The sequence below is a fragment of the Apteryx mantelli genome, chromosome 1 (assembly GCF_036417845.1).
Source record: "Apteryx mantelli isolate bAptMan1 chromosome 1, bAptMan1.hap1, whole genome shotgun sequence".
Lineage (NCBI taxonomy): Eukaryota > Metazoa > Chordata > Aves > Apterygiformes > Apterygidae > Apteryx > Apteryx mantelli.
In genome coordinates this window covers 2,602,706-2,618,797 of record NC_089978.1, presented here as the reverse complement: position 1 = coordinate 2,618,797, position 16,092 = coordinate 2,602,706, and the positions used below count along the sequence as shown (strand labels likewise).

General features: G+C 58.5%; 1 protein-coding gene across 1 annotated transcript; it reads right to left on the bottom strand.

Moving 5' to 3' along the window:
• Window positions 1–1,121: 1,121 nt before the first annotated feature.
• On the bottom strand, window positions 1,122–3,230 carry TPBGL (trophoblast glycoprotein like). The gene has a single exon (XM_067289598.1). It carries the CDS (start codon window positions 3,228–3,230, stop codon window positions 2,160–2,162), a length of 1,071 nt encoding a protein of 356 aa, XP_067145699.1. The 3' UTR covers window positions 1,122–2,159.
• Window positions 3,231–16,092: the final 12,862 nt, after the last annotated feature.

Genomic DNA, 16,092 nt, shown 5'->3' with positions numbered 1-16,092 from the left:
TCACCCCGCTGCACCGTTCCCGCAGCTCTCCCGCCCGCGCCGGATGTCGGTGCGTCCCAGAGCCTCCGGGAGCACTGGTGGCTCCTGCAGGTCCCCGCAAACCGCGGGATTTGCCCCTTGCAAACTTCCCCTGCTCCTGATCCTTCCCGGGTGCTCCGGGCACGGCTGTGCTGGGATTAACTGTGCCACCCACGGCCGGAGCTTTGCCGGATCAGCGGCACCCAGCCCCGGAGCTGAGCGCATCCACGCACGCACAAGCGACAGCTTGCACACGAGTCCGGAAAAGTCGGTGGGGCAGGAAACGGGCACGGAGGCCACGGGTCGGATTTACCCTCTCCAGGAGAAACGCGGAAACTGCGGTAACATTAGAGCCACCGGCAAACCGCAGCGGAGCCTCCGGGCACCCACCGAGGTCCCAGCCCGCACGACGAGCCGGGATCCGCTGCTCCCCCCCGGCACCGAGGATCCCAAGCACCCTGCCAGCACCGGCACGGACGCAGCCCTAATCCTTGCACACCTCGGCATCAGCGTCTGGATACAGAGGCAACCGCAGGCGTACAAAAATGCAACGCTTGTATTTGCAGCGCTGCACCAAACTTGGGCATTTTAGGGTGCCAGATTGCAAAAGCCACAAATTTTCAGCGCTGCATCAAAGTTTGGCATTTTAAGGTGCCAGATTGCAAAAGTCACAAATTTTCAGCATTGCACCGAACTTTGGCATTTTCAGGCACCAGAGTGCAAAAGCTACAGCTTTGCTTTCGGGAATAACCGCGAGCCGCAGTCCCGCACCGGCTCTCCCTGATGCTCAGCAGACTCAGGTGTCTCATAAATGAGATACCAAAACACTCAGGAACCCCAAAATTGCTTCGGAAACCTCAATCCGGACAATTTGCCCTAGCGCCTTCCCCCCTAACAGGGAAGGAGCAGGACCGGCAAAACCCCGAGCTCCGCGCTTTAGCCGCAAAAACCCTTTCTGCTCTCGGGGCCACCGAACCGGCAAAGGAAAAGTCGTTTCGGAGCCGCAGCGAAACTCTCCGTGCCTCCGGACGAGCCCATCGCCGCCTGCCTTCCTCCGCAAAACCCAACCGCAATAACGCCGCTTCAGCCGCCGAGAGCTCTGAAATCATTGCAACGAGCTTTATAGAAAATAGACGGTACAACGGGTGCAGCCTTCAATATATTTGCTCTAGTATATAGTAACAGGCACAGGTCTAAAGCAAACGTGTGCGAGTGAACGAGATTGAGAGCGTTTGCTTCAAATTACAAAGTACGGAGGCGACCTAGTCGAGATTATACTTTGCGGTCCGAAAAGAGTTGCCGCCGTGTGCTATCGTCGGTAACATGCATACAGCCTGCAGAGGCGTTTGCTGTAATAGCTGCATTAGTTTGTGCCCGGAAACGGAGGGAAATGTTGTAGAAGGCAAACAACAAAAAAAAATCAGTGAACGGGCTTGGAAAAAAAATAAAATAAAATCACACGGTTGGTCGGTTCGGTCTCCTCTGCGTTTGGAGCAAGGGAAAAATTAAAATAAAAATAAAATCAAGTTAAAACGTTTGCGCTTGTCAGATAGAAATCTAATAGGAAAGAGAGCTGTACACGGTAAAAGTCAAGTCCGGGTGCCGGTACCATCCGGGAGGGAAGTTTCTCTCGGGGCCCTGCCGAGCGAATCCCACGGCCGTACCCGCGCGCCCGGGGCGCGAGTCTGCTCCGTGTCCCCGCCGGCAGCGCCGGGGGCTCGCAGTCCGCAGACCCAAACTGTCTTTTTGACGGCCACGTCGAAAGCAACCCGTAATCCTCCCGGAGCAACCAACAGCCCGCGGCAGGTCCGGCCTCCGAGCCTGGCCGTGCTGAGATGCTCCGGTTAGGGGGGCTCTTTCCCGCGGGGAATGCTGCCTGGGAAGTGGGAAAGAGGGAGGGGGGGGTGGTTTTCCTGGCTGCGGGATGCCCTACGCTCGCTCGGCGGCATCCCGGAGCATCGGCAGAGCGGGGCCGGGGCGCCGCGGGCTCCCGCCACGCGGAGCATCCCGCATGCATCGGCTCTGCTTTCCGACCCAGTTCCCGGTGTTGCAATCACCCCGTGGTGCCGACGAGGGAGACCCCCGTGCACGGCTGGATTGGGGGGGGTGCAGGAGCCGCCGTCGCGGGGGGGTCGCCCGGCTCAGAGGCCGGCGGGGCCGGCGGCGCTGGCGCGGCGCGGGTCGGCGTCCTGCTCGTAGCGGTAGTGGTAGCCCTCCATCTGGTCGCGGCAGGCCTCGCGCAGGTTGTGCAGCCAGCGCTTGATGCCGCGCCGGTTCAGGTAGAGCACCATGAGGAAGACGACGCCGATGAGGGCCAGCACGATGCCGAAGAAGACGTAGGAGGCCGTCTCCAGCTCGCCGGGCTCGCCGCCCTCGCAGCCCAGCGCTTCGGGCCGCAGGCGCAGCAGCACGGCCCCCCGCAGCGACGGCGGCCCCGCGCAGCGCAAGCTCCGCGCGTCCGGCACGCGGCCAGCGGCGGCTCCGCGCAGCCAAGCCAGCAGCGGCCGCAGCGCGCAGTCGCAGCGCAGCGGGTTGGCGCCCAGCGAGACGCGCAGCTTGCGCAGCCCCGGCGCCTCGAGGCTGTGCAGCTCGGCGGCGCCCAGGCGCTGCAGCGAGTTGTTGCGCAGGTCCAGCTCCTCCAGGCCGGCGGGCAGCAGCGCGGCCGGCAGCGCCCGCAGCCCGTTGCCCGCCAGCTCCAGCCGCCGCAGGCTGAGGTTGCCCAGCGCCAGGGCGAGCTGCTCCTCCAGCGGCGCGGCCAGCAGCGCCTGGTTGAGCTGCAAGGTGCGCAGCAGCGGCGCGCCGCCGAAGGCGCCGGCCGCCACCGAGAGCAGCGGGTTGTGGCTCAGGTCGAGGGTGCGCAGCGCCGGCAGCCCTTGCAGGGCCATGTCCTCGATGGCCTGGATGTTGTCGTGGTGCAGGCGGAGCAGGCGCAGCTGGCGCAGCGGCCGGGCGGCGAAGGCGGCGCGGCGCAGCACGCTCAGGTTGCTGCCGACGATGCTGAGGTTGTGCACGGCGGCCGGCAGCTCCTGCGGCGGCTCCTCCAGCCGCTCGTAGCGGCACTGCTCCAGCTCCGGCGTGGCCACGCAGTAGCAAGCCGACGGGCAGCCCCCCGGCGGGGCGGCGGCGGGGGGCACGGCCAGCGGCAGCAAGGCGAGCCCCAGCCAGGGCAGCCAGCGCCCGTCGCCGTGGCGCCGCGCCTGCCTGCGGGCCATGCTGGCCGCCCGCGCATGCGGGGGTGGAGGGGGGGGGGGTCGGGCGAGGGGGGGGTCGGGGGGCGGCTGGACGGCGCGGGGGGGCCCGGCCGAGCTGCGCCCCCCCCCCCGCCGGGGCCCGGCTGCCTCCGGCGCGGCGGTTCTGCCGGCACACGGCGGCTCTGCCGGCAGCGCTGCCCGCGCCGCTGCCCAAATCGGGCTGGGGCGGGAGGGGGGAGGAGGAGGAGGAGGAGGGAGGAGGGAGGAGGAGGAGGAGGAGGAAGAGGAGGGAGGGGGCCGGGTTGGGGCTGCCGGGCAGGGCGCTGCTGGCGGGCGGCTGCCGTCGGGGGGGGGGCGCGGATCGGGTCGGGTCGGGTCGGGTCGGGTCGGTGCCTCTCGGCAGCGGTGGCACCGTCGCAACGGGCGGAGGGGGACGAGGGGGCGGCCCCGGTCCAGCCCGGGAGAGGTCGGGGATGTCCCAGTCCCGGTCCGGCCCCGGGGAGGGGTTGGGGATGTCCCGGTCTTGGGGAGAGGTTGGAGCAGTCCCGGTTCCGGTCCAGCCCCTAGAGGGGTTGAGGATGTCCCAGTCCCTGTCCCCTTCCAATCCGGGAGGGATTGGGGCTGTCCCAGTCCCCTTCCAGCTCCAAGAGGAGGTGGGGATGTCCCGATCCCGGTCCAGCTCCTAGAGCGGTTGAGGATGTCCCGGTCCCGGTCCAGCCCCTAGAGGGGTTGAGGATGCCCCGGTCCCCGTCCCCTTCCGAGCCGGGAGGGATTGGGACTGTCCCGGTCCCCTTCCAGCTCCAGGAGGAGGTGGGGATGTCCCGATCCCGGTCCAGCTCCAGGAGGGGTTGGGGTCTCTCCCACCCAGGCAGGGCTGGGGGCTGCCCCGGTGCCCACGGCATCGCGGACTTCACAGCCGGGAGAGGGGAGAGGCAGGATTTGCTGTTACCACCGTTTCGGAGTTATCGCTGCCTTCGCCTTTCAGGATTCCCGTTGCATCGTCTCTCGTGGGTTTCCAGCCCCGGCGTCCCTGGCTTTGTGGGGAGCAGCGTGGTCCGGCAGCCGGGAGGGCCCAAGCCCCCAGGAGAGGTGATGCTGAGGGGGGAGGTCACCGCTTTTATTAGACCGGCTTGGGAAAACCTGACTGGCGTCGGGCATGCAGAGCTCCCCCGTTGCGTGCTCCGGGCTTTATTTATTTATTTTTCTCTTTATTGTATCGGCTGGTCTAATAAAAGATATTACTCTGCTTGCAAAGCCTGCCTGGGTCTCGCCGCTGTCCCAGGGAACCGCTCCAGGGCTGGGGGCTGCTGCGACCCGGGGGAAGAGGGAGTTGAGCCCCGTTCGCCGCTGCCGCTGCCGACATCGGGGCGGGCACGGGATTTTCGGATGCTGGAGGGATGCACAGACCGAAGCTGGATATGCCTTGTTCAGAGCCAGCTGCTAAAGTGGCGGTGACGGCACCCCGGCCGGCAACAGCATTTGGGTGCTGAACCCCCCCTTTTGGTGCCTGAGCACCTTTGAGGACGTGAGAGCTTTTTTCTTTTTTTTTTCTTTCTTTTTTTTTGCATTAAGCATTAATTATTCAGTAACGGAAGCATCCGGGCTGTCCTCTCCCTGCCCTCTCGGATCTTCCCATCTCGCCTCCTCCCCGCCCTTCTCCCAGCGGGTCTTTTCCCCCCTCCCCGGGGATTCCCCCCTGCTCTGCCTCCCCCCAAAACGCTCCCGAATTTTGCAGAGACCGGCCGAATTGTGGGTGCTGTGTGCGACGAGGTGGCTCGAGCTCGCTCCTGCTCGCTCCCGGCCACCTTTAATGAGCTCCCAGAAACCGGACTCGCAGGACTGGGCAAAACCTATATTTAAAGCGACAGTGTCTCACTTAGCAGCCGGAGAAAGAAATGAAGTTGGCGGGAGGGGCAGGGGCAGAAGGCGAGTTGGAAATACCTCAAATAATTGCACGGCATGAATTATTGAAGTGTGCATCTGCTCTCGTACTGGAGGAAGGGGACCGCGGAGAGCCAGATGTACGCGGTACCGCCGGTGTCGAGTCAGCACTGCAGTGCTCGAGCACAGCACCAGCTCGCCGGGCTCATTTTTTGCCTTCCGTGCGACTCTTTGGCACTTTTAAGCCCATTTGTCACTCTTAATAGCTATATTTAACAAATCAATATCACTTTGGAAAGTGAGGCGGCTGGTGGGCCAGATCCACCTCTTTGAGTTGAGGCCCTGGCAAGCTCTTACCCACCTGGCCAAAAACCTTTGGGGACCTTTTAGGCTTTTTTTCGTAGCTCCTAGAAGAAGGGCATTGGCCATAAAAGCTGAGGCAGAGTTAGGGCACCTTCGCTCCCTCTCCGAGGGCCATAAAACATGGCTGGTGAGTGACTTTAGAGGTTAGGCAAGAGCACGAGGCTGTCTGCAGCTAAAAGGGATCTGAACCCTTTGACTTTGGAGGGTGGAGATCCTCCAAAGGCGGAAGGGACGGGTGCTTTACTGCAGCACGGCGGCCTTGGCGCGGGGAGGACGCTTGCTGTGCCAGGAGGCTGCCCGCCTCGATGCTGCCGGCATCCTTGGCTTCCCTGGAGGTGACCATCGCCAGGCCAGAGGGCTCAGCAAGGCGCTGGGGACCGAGGGAGCCCAGGGCAAAGACCTGCATGGGGAAAAAACGTGGCCATCGTCCAAACCCTTCCTGGCAGATGGGCACCTAACTTCTTCTTCAAAGATTTGGTCCAGGGGTTTGCTCCGTGCTCCCTGGCTGGTGGACCTGGCTGGATTTTGACCTTCGGCCAGGCTGGTGGGTAGTTGCAAGCAGTGATGAAGGCACCACAGGTCAAGGAGGTGTTGGAGCCTGTTGGTGAGTGGAAGGGAAGCTTTTCCCATGCTCGGTGCTGCCCATCAGACCTCCACCTGGGGCTGTTTCTGAAGCTCTGGTCCTGCCCTGGACCTTGGTCTCAGCCTGCTTTGGCCCTTTTCTGCTTCTCCTTTTCACTCTGCAGCAGCTCTGCTGCTGGCTTCAGCCTGACCCTGCTCCCTTCTTGCCTGCTGTCTCCATCTCCCAGCCCTGCCTGGCCGCAGCACCGCAGTCCCAACGCTGTGGACACCTCGTGCCTGGTGCCACCCTCAGCCTCCCCCGGGGCAGTTTTGCCCTCCTTCCATAGCGTTTCACCCAGATAACGTCTCAGCACGTTGCACTTGAAGCGGTGGTGAAGGCTTATTAGCATCGACGGAAGCGTTATCTGCGTCTCCCTTGCCCAGGAAGCCCGTGACCCCACGGTGGAACGAAATCACGGTGGTTCGATGAGATTCGTTCCTGACAGATCGATACGGACTGTTATTTATCGCCTCGTTATCTTCTGGACGCTTCCAGCGAGAATTGATCGCTCGCTCCGAGTCTTCAGGAGCTGGCGTTGATCCACCTGCTCCGTGGGACACATCTCCTTGCCTGGTGACCGGAGCAAATCCCATTGGGGCGTTGTGGGTCAGAGCTGGGCTGGGCCATGGGGTTTTGGGCCATCACCCAGGTGCATGAAGGTCTCTCCCCAGCTTTTGCTCCTTCAGGGGAACCTTTGCCTGGGTTTTCCTTGAGGCTGGTGGGCAGCGCTTCACCCCTGGTGCATGTTGCAGCAGCTGAAGCTGTTGTGTTGGGTGGGAGATTTTCAGGGATCCCCTTTGGTCCCAGCATTTTCCTGCCTGATTTTACACGCTGGGGAAGAAGTGTGTCGGGTTGAGATCTGAGATGAGGCAGCAGAAGACAGGGGATGTGTCGGAAACATTACTGGCGCTTGCCAGCCTTAAATTGGCAATTAACAACCTGAAAATCATGACACTTTGCCCCCCCCGCTTCACGCACGCGCAGCTATAAGGGAAGAAAACATGAAATCTGAAGACGTAATAGGCAATTAAAAAAAAAAAAAATTTCGTCTTCTGGCCTCTGAGCTTCTCCTGGGCACAAAGTCAAGCTTTTCTCTGTGAATGCAAAGGCTAAATTGCTTTTTGCATGCGGAAATCCTTGCATAATCTCACACCTCCAAGATTTCGGAGCTGGAGCAAAGCACGGGCGAATTGCCCGTGGCGATAAAATCGTGAGATCTGTCAAGACAGAGGAGGAAGGAGCAGCAGAAGTGGGAGCGAGGACTTTCTGCTGCTAAAAAAAACCGTATAAACCTCAAGCTGCAGCATTCGAAGTGTTTTTTTTTTTAATTATTCCTGACCTGGGCTGAGCAAAAGTCAGCGGCAACCAAGTGACGGACCCTAGATGCAGCTGGGGAGCCAGGGAGCGGGGTGGGTTTGGGTGGAAAAACCATGCCGAGTAGGGGCAGCGGTTGCAACGCCCCGGGGTTATCGGTGCCCGGAGCCGGGGCTCTGCTGCAAACCCAGGGCGCGTTTTCAAGGGCGGCGGCGATCCCGGCTCACGTCCCGCAGCGCTGGCCGGAGCGAAGGCACCACGTCGCCTCCGTCCTGCCAAGGGGACGGCAGCCAGCTCCCAAGCTGGCGGCGGCCTTGGCCAAGGCATCCCTTCTGCCAGCAAAGATCCCTGCCGTGTTTCTAGAGAGGGGAAAACAGGGCCGAGAGCCGAGCGCAGCTTTAGTCCTTTCCAAGTTCCTGCCGGTGACGGTGGAACCGCTTGTTTTTCTGAGGGAGGATCCTTGGAAAAACCCTGGAAAACCAGGAATGTTTTATTTTGATGCCCTTCAGGTGAAGCTGTTTGGAAGGACTTAGAGAAGTCCTTCCTCCTGCGCAAGGGTCACCTTGGAAGGGCTCGGCTCCGTCATGAGAGGTTTCGTTTCGGGTTTTGCTTCATCCCAAGCAAACTCCTCACCCTCTTGCACAGCCTGGGGCTTGCAAAAAGCTTTGTAAAACTTTTCGCGCCACTCGGAGCCGGTCCCTGAGACCGCCCGGAGGATGGAGGAGCAAACGGGCGAATAACTCAGCAGCAGGGAGGTTTTATGCCTCGCTGCGAGGATGGTCCCCGGCGGGGACCCGCTCGCCGGCCGAGCCGTTCCTCCCCCGCGGCCGGGAGGAAACTGCCGTCCTCCGGCCTGTTTGCTCAGCACGAGCAGATAAAAAAAAGTGAAATAAAAGGCAGCGGGGAAAAACGGGCAGACAAAACAAGGGGGCCGGCGCGCCGCTGCCAGCTGCTGCCGCTTGCTCCAGTTATCGCGGCGAGTGCGAGCCCTTCCCCGGGAGACCCACCGCTGCCACCGCCGCCGGGGTGCTTTGCACCGTCCCCCTTTTCCTCTGGGTCCAGGGTGCTCAGGGACTGTGCAAATCGCAAAGCCGGCGGCGTCTGCTGAATTGCTTGGCTTGTTGGAGGGGAGCCAGGATGAAACCGGGAGGCAAGCAGAAGGGCTGTCCGGGATTATGCCCTTGTGCCCGGGGCTTCAGCTCTGCGGGAACGGGCTGCAACCCCAGAGCCCACCGCAGGGACCACTGCTAATTAATTCATTAGCGCCCAGACACCTGGGTGGAATTGGACCCGATGGGTGCCTATTTTGAGACGGTACTGACCATTTTTGCATTTAAAAACGTTATAGACTTGCAAACGCAGCTGCGTGCCAGGATGGGGCGGGTAGGCAGCAAGCTGGGGAGCGGATGAAACCAGGAGACCAGCAAAACTGCACAGAGCAGCTGGGTGCAGGATCAGGAGGCATCAAGGTGGCTTTGACACGAAATAAATGTAAAGCACGGGGGCACCCACGGAGGCGAAAGGATTCCCGGGAAGGCAGAGACGGGCCCTGCGGCTGCGGGTACGGAGGCGAGGGGTCAACGGCTCCCGCGTTTTGTTTAACCGATCTATTTATACCGCGATAGCCGGAGGAGGAAGGGCCTTTTCCCCAAACGGCTGCAAAGCACCGTGCACGCTCGTAATGCTCTATAAATACATTAGCGATAAATAATGAATAACCTGGATGGGCATTAAAGTGTAAACAGGAGGTGAAGGGCTCTCTCCCATTACCGGTCCCCCGAGACCTGCGTGCTCAGCCCGCTTCCCGACTGGCGCCCGGCGCGACTCCGACTGCGGAGCCCTTCGTCACAGCGACGACAATATCATAGATCAGCGGCTCCATGGTTAAGAAAAAAACAAGCCAAAAATAGTCCGGAGGGCACAGTCTTCTTCCCACTTCTCGATCTACTTGCATCAGCATTTTTTCCCCCTTGCGCCGGCTGGCTCTGACCCTCCCGAGGCATCGGAGACTTTTCTATGGGATTTTCCACCTGGAACTGGGGATTTGGGGGATATTATCCCTCCCAGAGGCAGGGGAAGCAGGGAGTTGTGCCAGATGGACACAGGGCAGTATTTCCCCCCAAAACTCCTGCTCCGTGACTCCGGGGTGGTCCCGACTCCTGGGGCAGATGTGTCTCCACTGCTTTGCCCCCAGGGATGGGGTTGACGGGGATGAACCGGCCTCTCGGTCCCAGGGACGGCGGGGACAGAGCAGGGGGAGCAGGGCAAGGCAGAGACAAAAAAAAAGAGATGAAAAATGGAGATGAAGGAAATTTATGGATGCTGCGTGGGGCCGGCCGGGGAGGTGACTCTTGTATTAGCGAGGTTATAGGATATTCTTGAACCGGGGCTGATCAGAGATTTTCAGGCCACGTCTGCACATCGAGGGGGTCTCGCGCTGCTTCGGAGGGGTGCAAACAGCCCCCAAGAAAAGCAACCCTTATTGCTACGAGGTGTAAATTATTAATCCCAGGGTCAGCAGCGCCGCCGGAAGATTTTATGGGGTTGCAAATCAAAGCAAATTGCAACCCAACGACGCTTCAGAAGCGACCCCGCTGCGGAAGAGAGGAGAGGGATGAGCACTTTATCTAGCCGGGCTTAGCAGGAACCTCCCGTTGAACTGCAGAGCGGTGATTTGTGAGCACGGGAGGGGACTCTGCTCTATTTTAAAGCCTCCTCCTGGCTTTCAAACTCAGCGATCATCCTAGGCTGGTTTTCTCTGCAGGGTCTGGCCATCGCAAGGAGATGAAGGTGCAGTGAGCACCTCCTGGGGTGCTGGAGATCCCCCGAGCTGGGTGCTCCAGCTGCATCCAAATATCGTTCCCAGGCAAACAGAGCCTCGCTGGGGCCGTCCGGGGCCGGGCTGTTGAGGGAAGGAGGTGGTGCTTTGCCTCGGCCCCGTCTGTGATGCTGCGCACAGGCCCAGAGGGAGCTGGAGGAGAAGAGAGGACGTGAGAAAAGGAGCTGGAGTCAACCAGGGTGGGCAAAAAGCTGCCCCAAAGCAAGTGGGACAAGGCCAGTCACGAAGCGCCATGGTGGCATCTTGCTGCACCAATCGACCAGGCAATAAACCTGCAGATGAAAGTCAAAATCAATAGAAGCCGCTCGGGGCGCTCGAGGGAACCAGCTCTTCTTGCTGCTCACAAAATGAGGTCCAAACCAGATGTTACATGGCAGGATGGTGGTCCACCGAGCCCGAGGCATGTCCCAGGGTAGGCAGAAGAGCAGGAAGAAATAGCAAATGGACAGGAAACATCCTTCCACCATGCAGAAATTCACAATCCACCGACCCTGCAACGCGGCATGCAGAGCTGGTCCCCTGTCCCCGGAGTCATGGTCACCCTGGGAAGGGTATGGAGAAGGTGGCAGAGGGGACTACAAGCATGGGAGGTCTGGAAACTAACAGGGTGCAAGGTGGGAAGTGTCATTGATGCTCACCCTGGTCTTCCCGCATCCCTGTATATCCACTCCTGTGCGGCCCTAAAGGCAGAGCATGGGGAAAAGCAAGCAGAGACTGCCCCAAAGCCTTCTTCTGCAGGATTTCTTAATGCTGACAAATAGACCCGGGTTGCGTATTCCCCATGAATTTTCATGTGCGTGTTATTGGCTGGAGCTTTCCCACAGGTCACCAAGCTGCTCTGTATCAATAAGTAAGAGCGCTTATCTATAATAAGGTGACACACGCCATTAGCATGCGTGCAAAATAAATAATAAGGGCAATGAGAAAAGCTGACTTCTGAGCAGCGGTTCGATGCAAACTGTCCCTCATGGTTTCCTATTCCTTTCCCTTTAAGGTTTTAGGACTGAAGTCAATTTTATGGATCTTTGCTGAAGAAAAGAGAGATCCTTAGTGAAACATCACTGCGCTGGAGCGAGAGCCCCAAATCCTTTGGCTGGGGCGCAGAAGTGACCACAGAGCGTGGCCAGTGGGTTGGTGAAACCGAAGCAGGAGCTGGCGGGTGAGATCTGCTGGCATGGCGGCATCCCAGGAAGGGGACTGGGATCTCTGCGCCTCCGTCCTTCCCCGCCACTGCTCACCGCAGCTGTTGCAAATCCACTGGGTGCAGCAGAGAGATACCTCCTTCCATCATCAAGTCTTCCTCTCCTCCTTCCATCATCAAGTCTTCCTCTCCTCCTTCCATCTTCAGTTCTTCCTCTACTCCTTCCATCATCAAGTCTTCCTCTCCTCCTTCCATCTTCAGTTCTTCCTCTCCTAATGGCAGCAGCCTGAATATTGTCTAAGTGCTTACGCTAAACGGGGCGGTAACAGCGATTCTTTTAAATCATCTCTCAGGTGCTTTCTGGCTGCCGTGGGGTCCGTAACTAGGCTTGGAAGTGCTCTTCGGTTGCATCGTGTTCCTCCCTGTTACAGAAACTCCCCCTTTTGTGTCTGTTTATCTTTCTGCACTCCTCTGCTTTTGGAAAAAATATTATTTCATGCTTTTCAGGGTGTCAAATCCATTTCCGGAGTTTAACAAGGGGGTTGCAAAACAAGCGAACAACATGCTCTCCTGGAAGAGCGGATGCTACGGCAGCGTGGTTCACGGAGCCGGGCGATGAGCCTTACCCCGGGGCGCAGGCGTCGTCGCCGCCGCGCGCAGCAACCCGGGGCGAATTGGCAAACCAAGCGTGAGCGAAGGGAGCCGTGCAATTAGCCGGCAAGCAGCTGACGGCCTGCCGCCGTGCACGGTCCCTCGGCAGCGCCGGCACGCGCTTCCCCTGGATATTTTTCATCTCAAGCTAGCTGAGCTTCTGCCACTGCACCGAGCAAATAAAAAGCTATAAATTTTCCCGAGCTGGGAGCTGGGGAGGGGGGGCTGGGATTACTCGTATCAGGGCTGACAATTAATAACGGAGACATGACAAATTACATGCTCGCCCGTGATCGCGTACAGCGCCCTGGGAATATTTAATTAAAACTCGGATCCGCAGCTCCCAGGCATCCCGGACCTGGAGCCCTTGCGGAGGGTGGTGCTGAGCGGGTGCGCTGCTAAAGTGGCAATAGCCCCGCCAGGGGTGAGGATGGTGGAGAAGCAGAAGGCTGGAAATAATTAGCGATAATTAGTGACTTAAGGAGCAGGCAGCGTGGCAGGGACTGGGACTCTGTCTTTGCCGGTTTGGGGATCTGGTGTGCAAGGTGGACCCTGGAGCAAAGCGAGGGGGCACGGACACCAGAGTTGGGTTCGGAGGAGAAGACTCCTGCAGGGAAGTCCAGAGGAGGGGTAGAAAGCTGCTGCTTAAATTATTATTTCAAGCCAACCGAGGGTCCAGGGCAGGATACATCCTGGGGGAGCCAGGTGTGCACATGGGGGTGAAAACCTTGTCTTTTCTGGCAGTGCAAATCCCTTTCTACACCCATTTGCTTGGTTCCCCAGCAGGGAAGGAGGAAGACTTGCCCAAACTCAGGCGTGGGAGGCAACTTAATCCTGGCCCTAATCCTGGCTCCAGTTCTCATCCCTGTTTTCCGGCGTCTGGATGAGCCGCGAACAGATGAACCAGATAAACCACAAGCGCAGCCTCGGGCTCAGGGGGCTCGTGTGGGTTTGCTGCTTTGCTGTGCTGCGTCTCACAGCTCGTCTTCTCGCCACAGGGAGCTACTTATGAGACCAAGCCAATGCAATCAGTTCTCCTCTGGGTATTGCCATCCTCCAGCAGCCGAGACACTGTGGTAAGACCCAGTTTTGCATTATTCAGTCTTCGTAAATGGTCTCCTGGGCCTAGAGAAAACCAAGGGCAGTGTAAAATGAACACGATGTGCCATGGCCATATGGAGACTCCCTTTTGGAGAAGTCAAAGGTGACAGCCTTGCTCTGAATGGGAACGGGGCAAATGTGGCCTCCAGAGAGACAAGAGGACCATAGCGTAAGACCCCATGCAAAGGAGAGCACAAGACTGGAGAGTCCCCTAATCCCCAGAGGATCTGAATGATGGCACAGACTTTGAACCATGACTTTATGGCCATATCTCCAAGGGGCAGAGAGTTATGACCATCCAAGAGGTGTCTTGCAAGAGGAACTGCTGGTCCCACACATTGCCCTATCGATACTGATGCAAGGTCACGCATCCTGGTCACAGGATGACGTCAAAGGTCTGGCTATGAGTTCCCAACCTCCAAATTCCTCCCAGATACTCCATAGACAGTGCTCGGCATTGGTAACAACCACTTCTGAAATCCAGGCTGGAAAGTCAGTCTGCGTCTCGGCCTTCCAAAGAAAACATCCTGGATTTGTTCTGCATCTCCTGTGAGCAACAGGATTTTCACGGTATTTGGGGCTACCTTGGATTTGGAAGGAATAATGACTGCGTTGCAGACAGCAGCTCGCCTGGGAGGAACCTGGGCCCAGCAAACAAGCTTTATGGCAAATTCTTCCTAAGGGAGAGCTGATGATGATTTCTGAGGAAGGAATGACAACAGAGCTAATTGCATTGCTTGAAAACTCCTGCCACTGGCCTCTGGGAGAGGTGCTCAGGGGAAAAGCTAAGGCCAGCGATCAGCACGAATATAAATAACTTCCAGTGGGGGCCCTCCACCTTCCCTTCTGTGGCATGTGCGTAAATAGTTTGCTTTGGGAAGCACCGATGCATTAGTGGGAGCTGTAAAACATCAAGGGCTCGGGCTTGGCGGCGCTGCTGAAACCCCAGCAAAGACCCAGGGAGACAAATGAATCCAATTTCCTTTTTACGAACCGCCGTAAACTGCCTGCTTAAAATGGAGTTTAGGGGACTCACGACCTGAATCCCAAGCAAGGACAGACCTGCCCCTGAGTTTCACCCAGGCGATGAAGTTGCTTGAGCGAAGCCAATGCAAAACCCGTGCCAGCAGAGCAGTCCCAGGAGCTGTCCCAGCATTTGCCCTGGAGCACTGCAAGGTGCCGCAGTGCCGTGGTCCAGTCCCGGCCACCAGCAGACCATCTCTGCCCTCGGGGGGGGGGGGATTGCAAGGAAGCAGAGGGTTAAGCAGGGGGATTTGTGGATGCTTTTCAGAAGCTCCTTCCCAGGCCTGGAGAGGGACGACTTGGGGAAAGGTGCTGCGTGAAGGTGGGAACAGAGCATGGCACGGTGGTGGGGAGGATCAGCCCGGCGATGCCGCCCCTCTGGGGGACAGATGCTGCCCAAAGGGGGTGGTGGCCAAGGATGGTTATGGAGCGGTTGCTGCAGAGGTCTGGGGGACCACGAGCCAAACGCGCTGCCTTGCCAGCCTGGCTGAGAGGAATTTCATGAAGCGGTGCCTGCGGCCACCAGCACCAGCCAGCGGTGAGTGACCTTGAGCCTTTTTGCTCTTGTTCTTCTTCCCTGCCCCATGTGGGTACCTCTGTGTTGGTGGGATGCATGGGAAGGGATGGCTTTCCTCTGCCACCAGCAGGAGCTGGACAGACTTGAGCTGCGGTGCTGGTGATACCTGAGCAAAAAGTTCTGCAGCCAGAATGTTTTGCAGAAGGAAATGCAGATAAGGGAGGTGATAACATCTGGCAAATGATCCTTCCATTGTTACCGTTGTTTTTTTCTTCTTTTGTTAAATGGCTGGAGTAAAAATCCCCAGCAAGTCTCATCAAGGTTGCAAGGAACCATTTTGATGATCAAAGCGAGGGCTGGTCTGAAACCGCTGCCTGGGAGGGAGCACGGAGAGCCCCAAACTTTCTACTCCTGAACGACATAGTCTGAGTCACCTTCTGGAGGAGACTCTGCCAGTGATGTAGTAGCCAAGGAAGATGTCATCTCCTTGGGGGCCGTAAGCCAGGGAGGGCAGATACATCTCTGCAGCCCCGAAATAGCTCTCTGCTGGACTTAAAATACAGCTTTTATAAATTGCTGCTCCACATAGAAGATTTCGGGGCTGAACAAGCCTGATGTGATTATTTTCGGAGTTACTATTATTTTCAGAGCTGCTAGAACTGCTTGACTCTAGCAGTGTATCAAGGGCTTGGGACTGTCTGGCTTGGGAGCAGAGCCAGGTCCTGGCTCCCAGTATCCATCGCTCCTCCCCTGGATGGGTGCAGAGGGAAGGATACTGGCCACAGACAGGGAATAGGGATGGTGAAGGCCACCTCCAAAGACCTTTCCTACCACGGGACACGTCATGGTGCCTCATGTCACCATGGCAGCCTTGCCGCAGTGGCAGGTACCTGCAGGTCTTTGCCCATGCGTACGCTCCGACTGTTGAGGGCATGGAGCTGAGCACAGGCTCCTTGACATCCTTTCCTTGGCCTGCTGGGGGAGGTGAGGAGGGACACGGGAAGTGGCTATTTCCGCAAGAGGACTCTGGCCACCGCTCTTTGCCAAAGGTTGCCCTGTCCAGCCACCCTCTGAAGCAATGCTGTTTTTCCAGGTACCCTCAGGGTGTGAGGAATGGCCTCTACCATCTCTTGGGAGGAAGAAGCTCTCTCCTCGCCAGCACGGACACCTCCCATGGGACAGTGAGCTGGTCCTTTGCCTCTCTCTCCTCCACCATTGCCTTAGGGGCGGAAGGAGCTGCTCAGCCCTGGAGATCCTGGGAGCTCGCACAGGTGGTTTGTGATGGGCCTTGCAGATAAGCAGAGGTTTCGGCCCCCTGCAAAGAGCAGGTGGGTTGTTTGCGAGTCGCAGAAGTGACCGTCCAACTGTGGTGGTTCCTGTTAGCTGGGCTGAAGCCTGCAAAAGATTAGGGGAAAGCAGATGGCTCCTAAT

Coding starts and splice junctions, on each gene's coding strand:
- TPBGL (XM_067289598.1), bottom strand. CDS start 3,230: ATGGCCCGCAGGCAGGCGCGGCGCCACGGCGACGGGCGCTGGCTGCCC.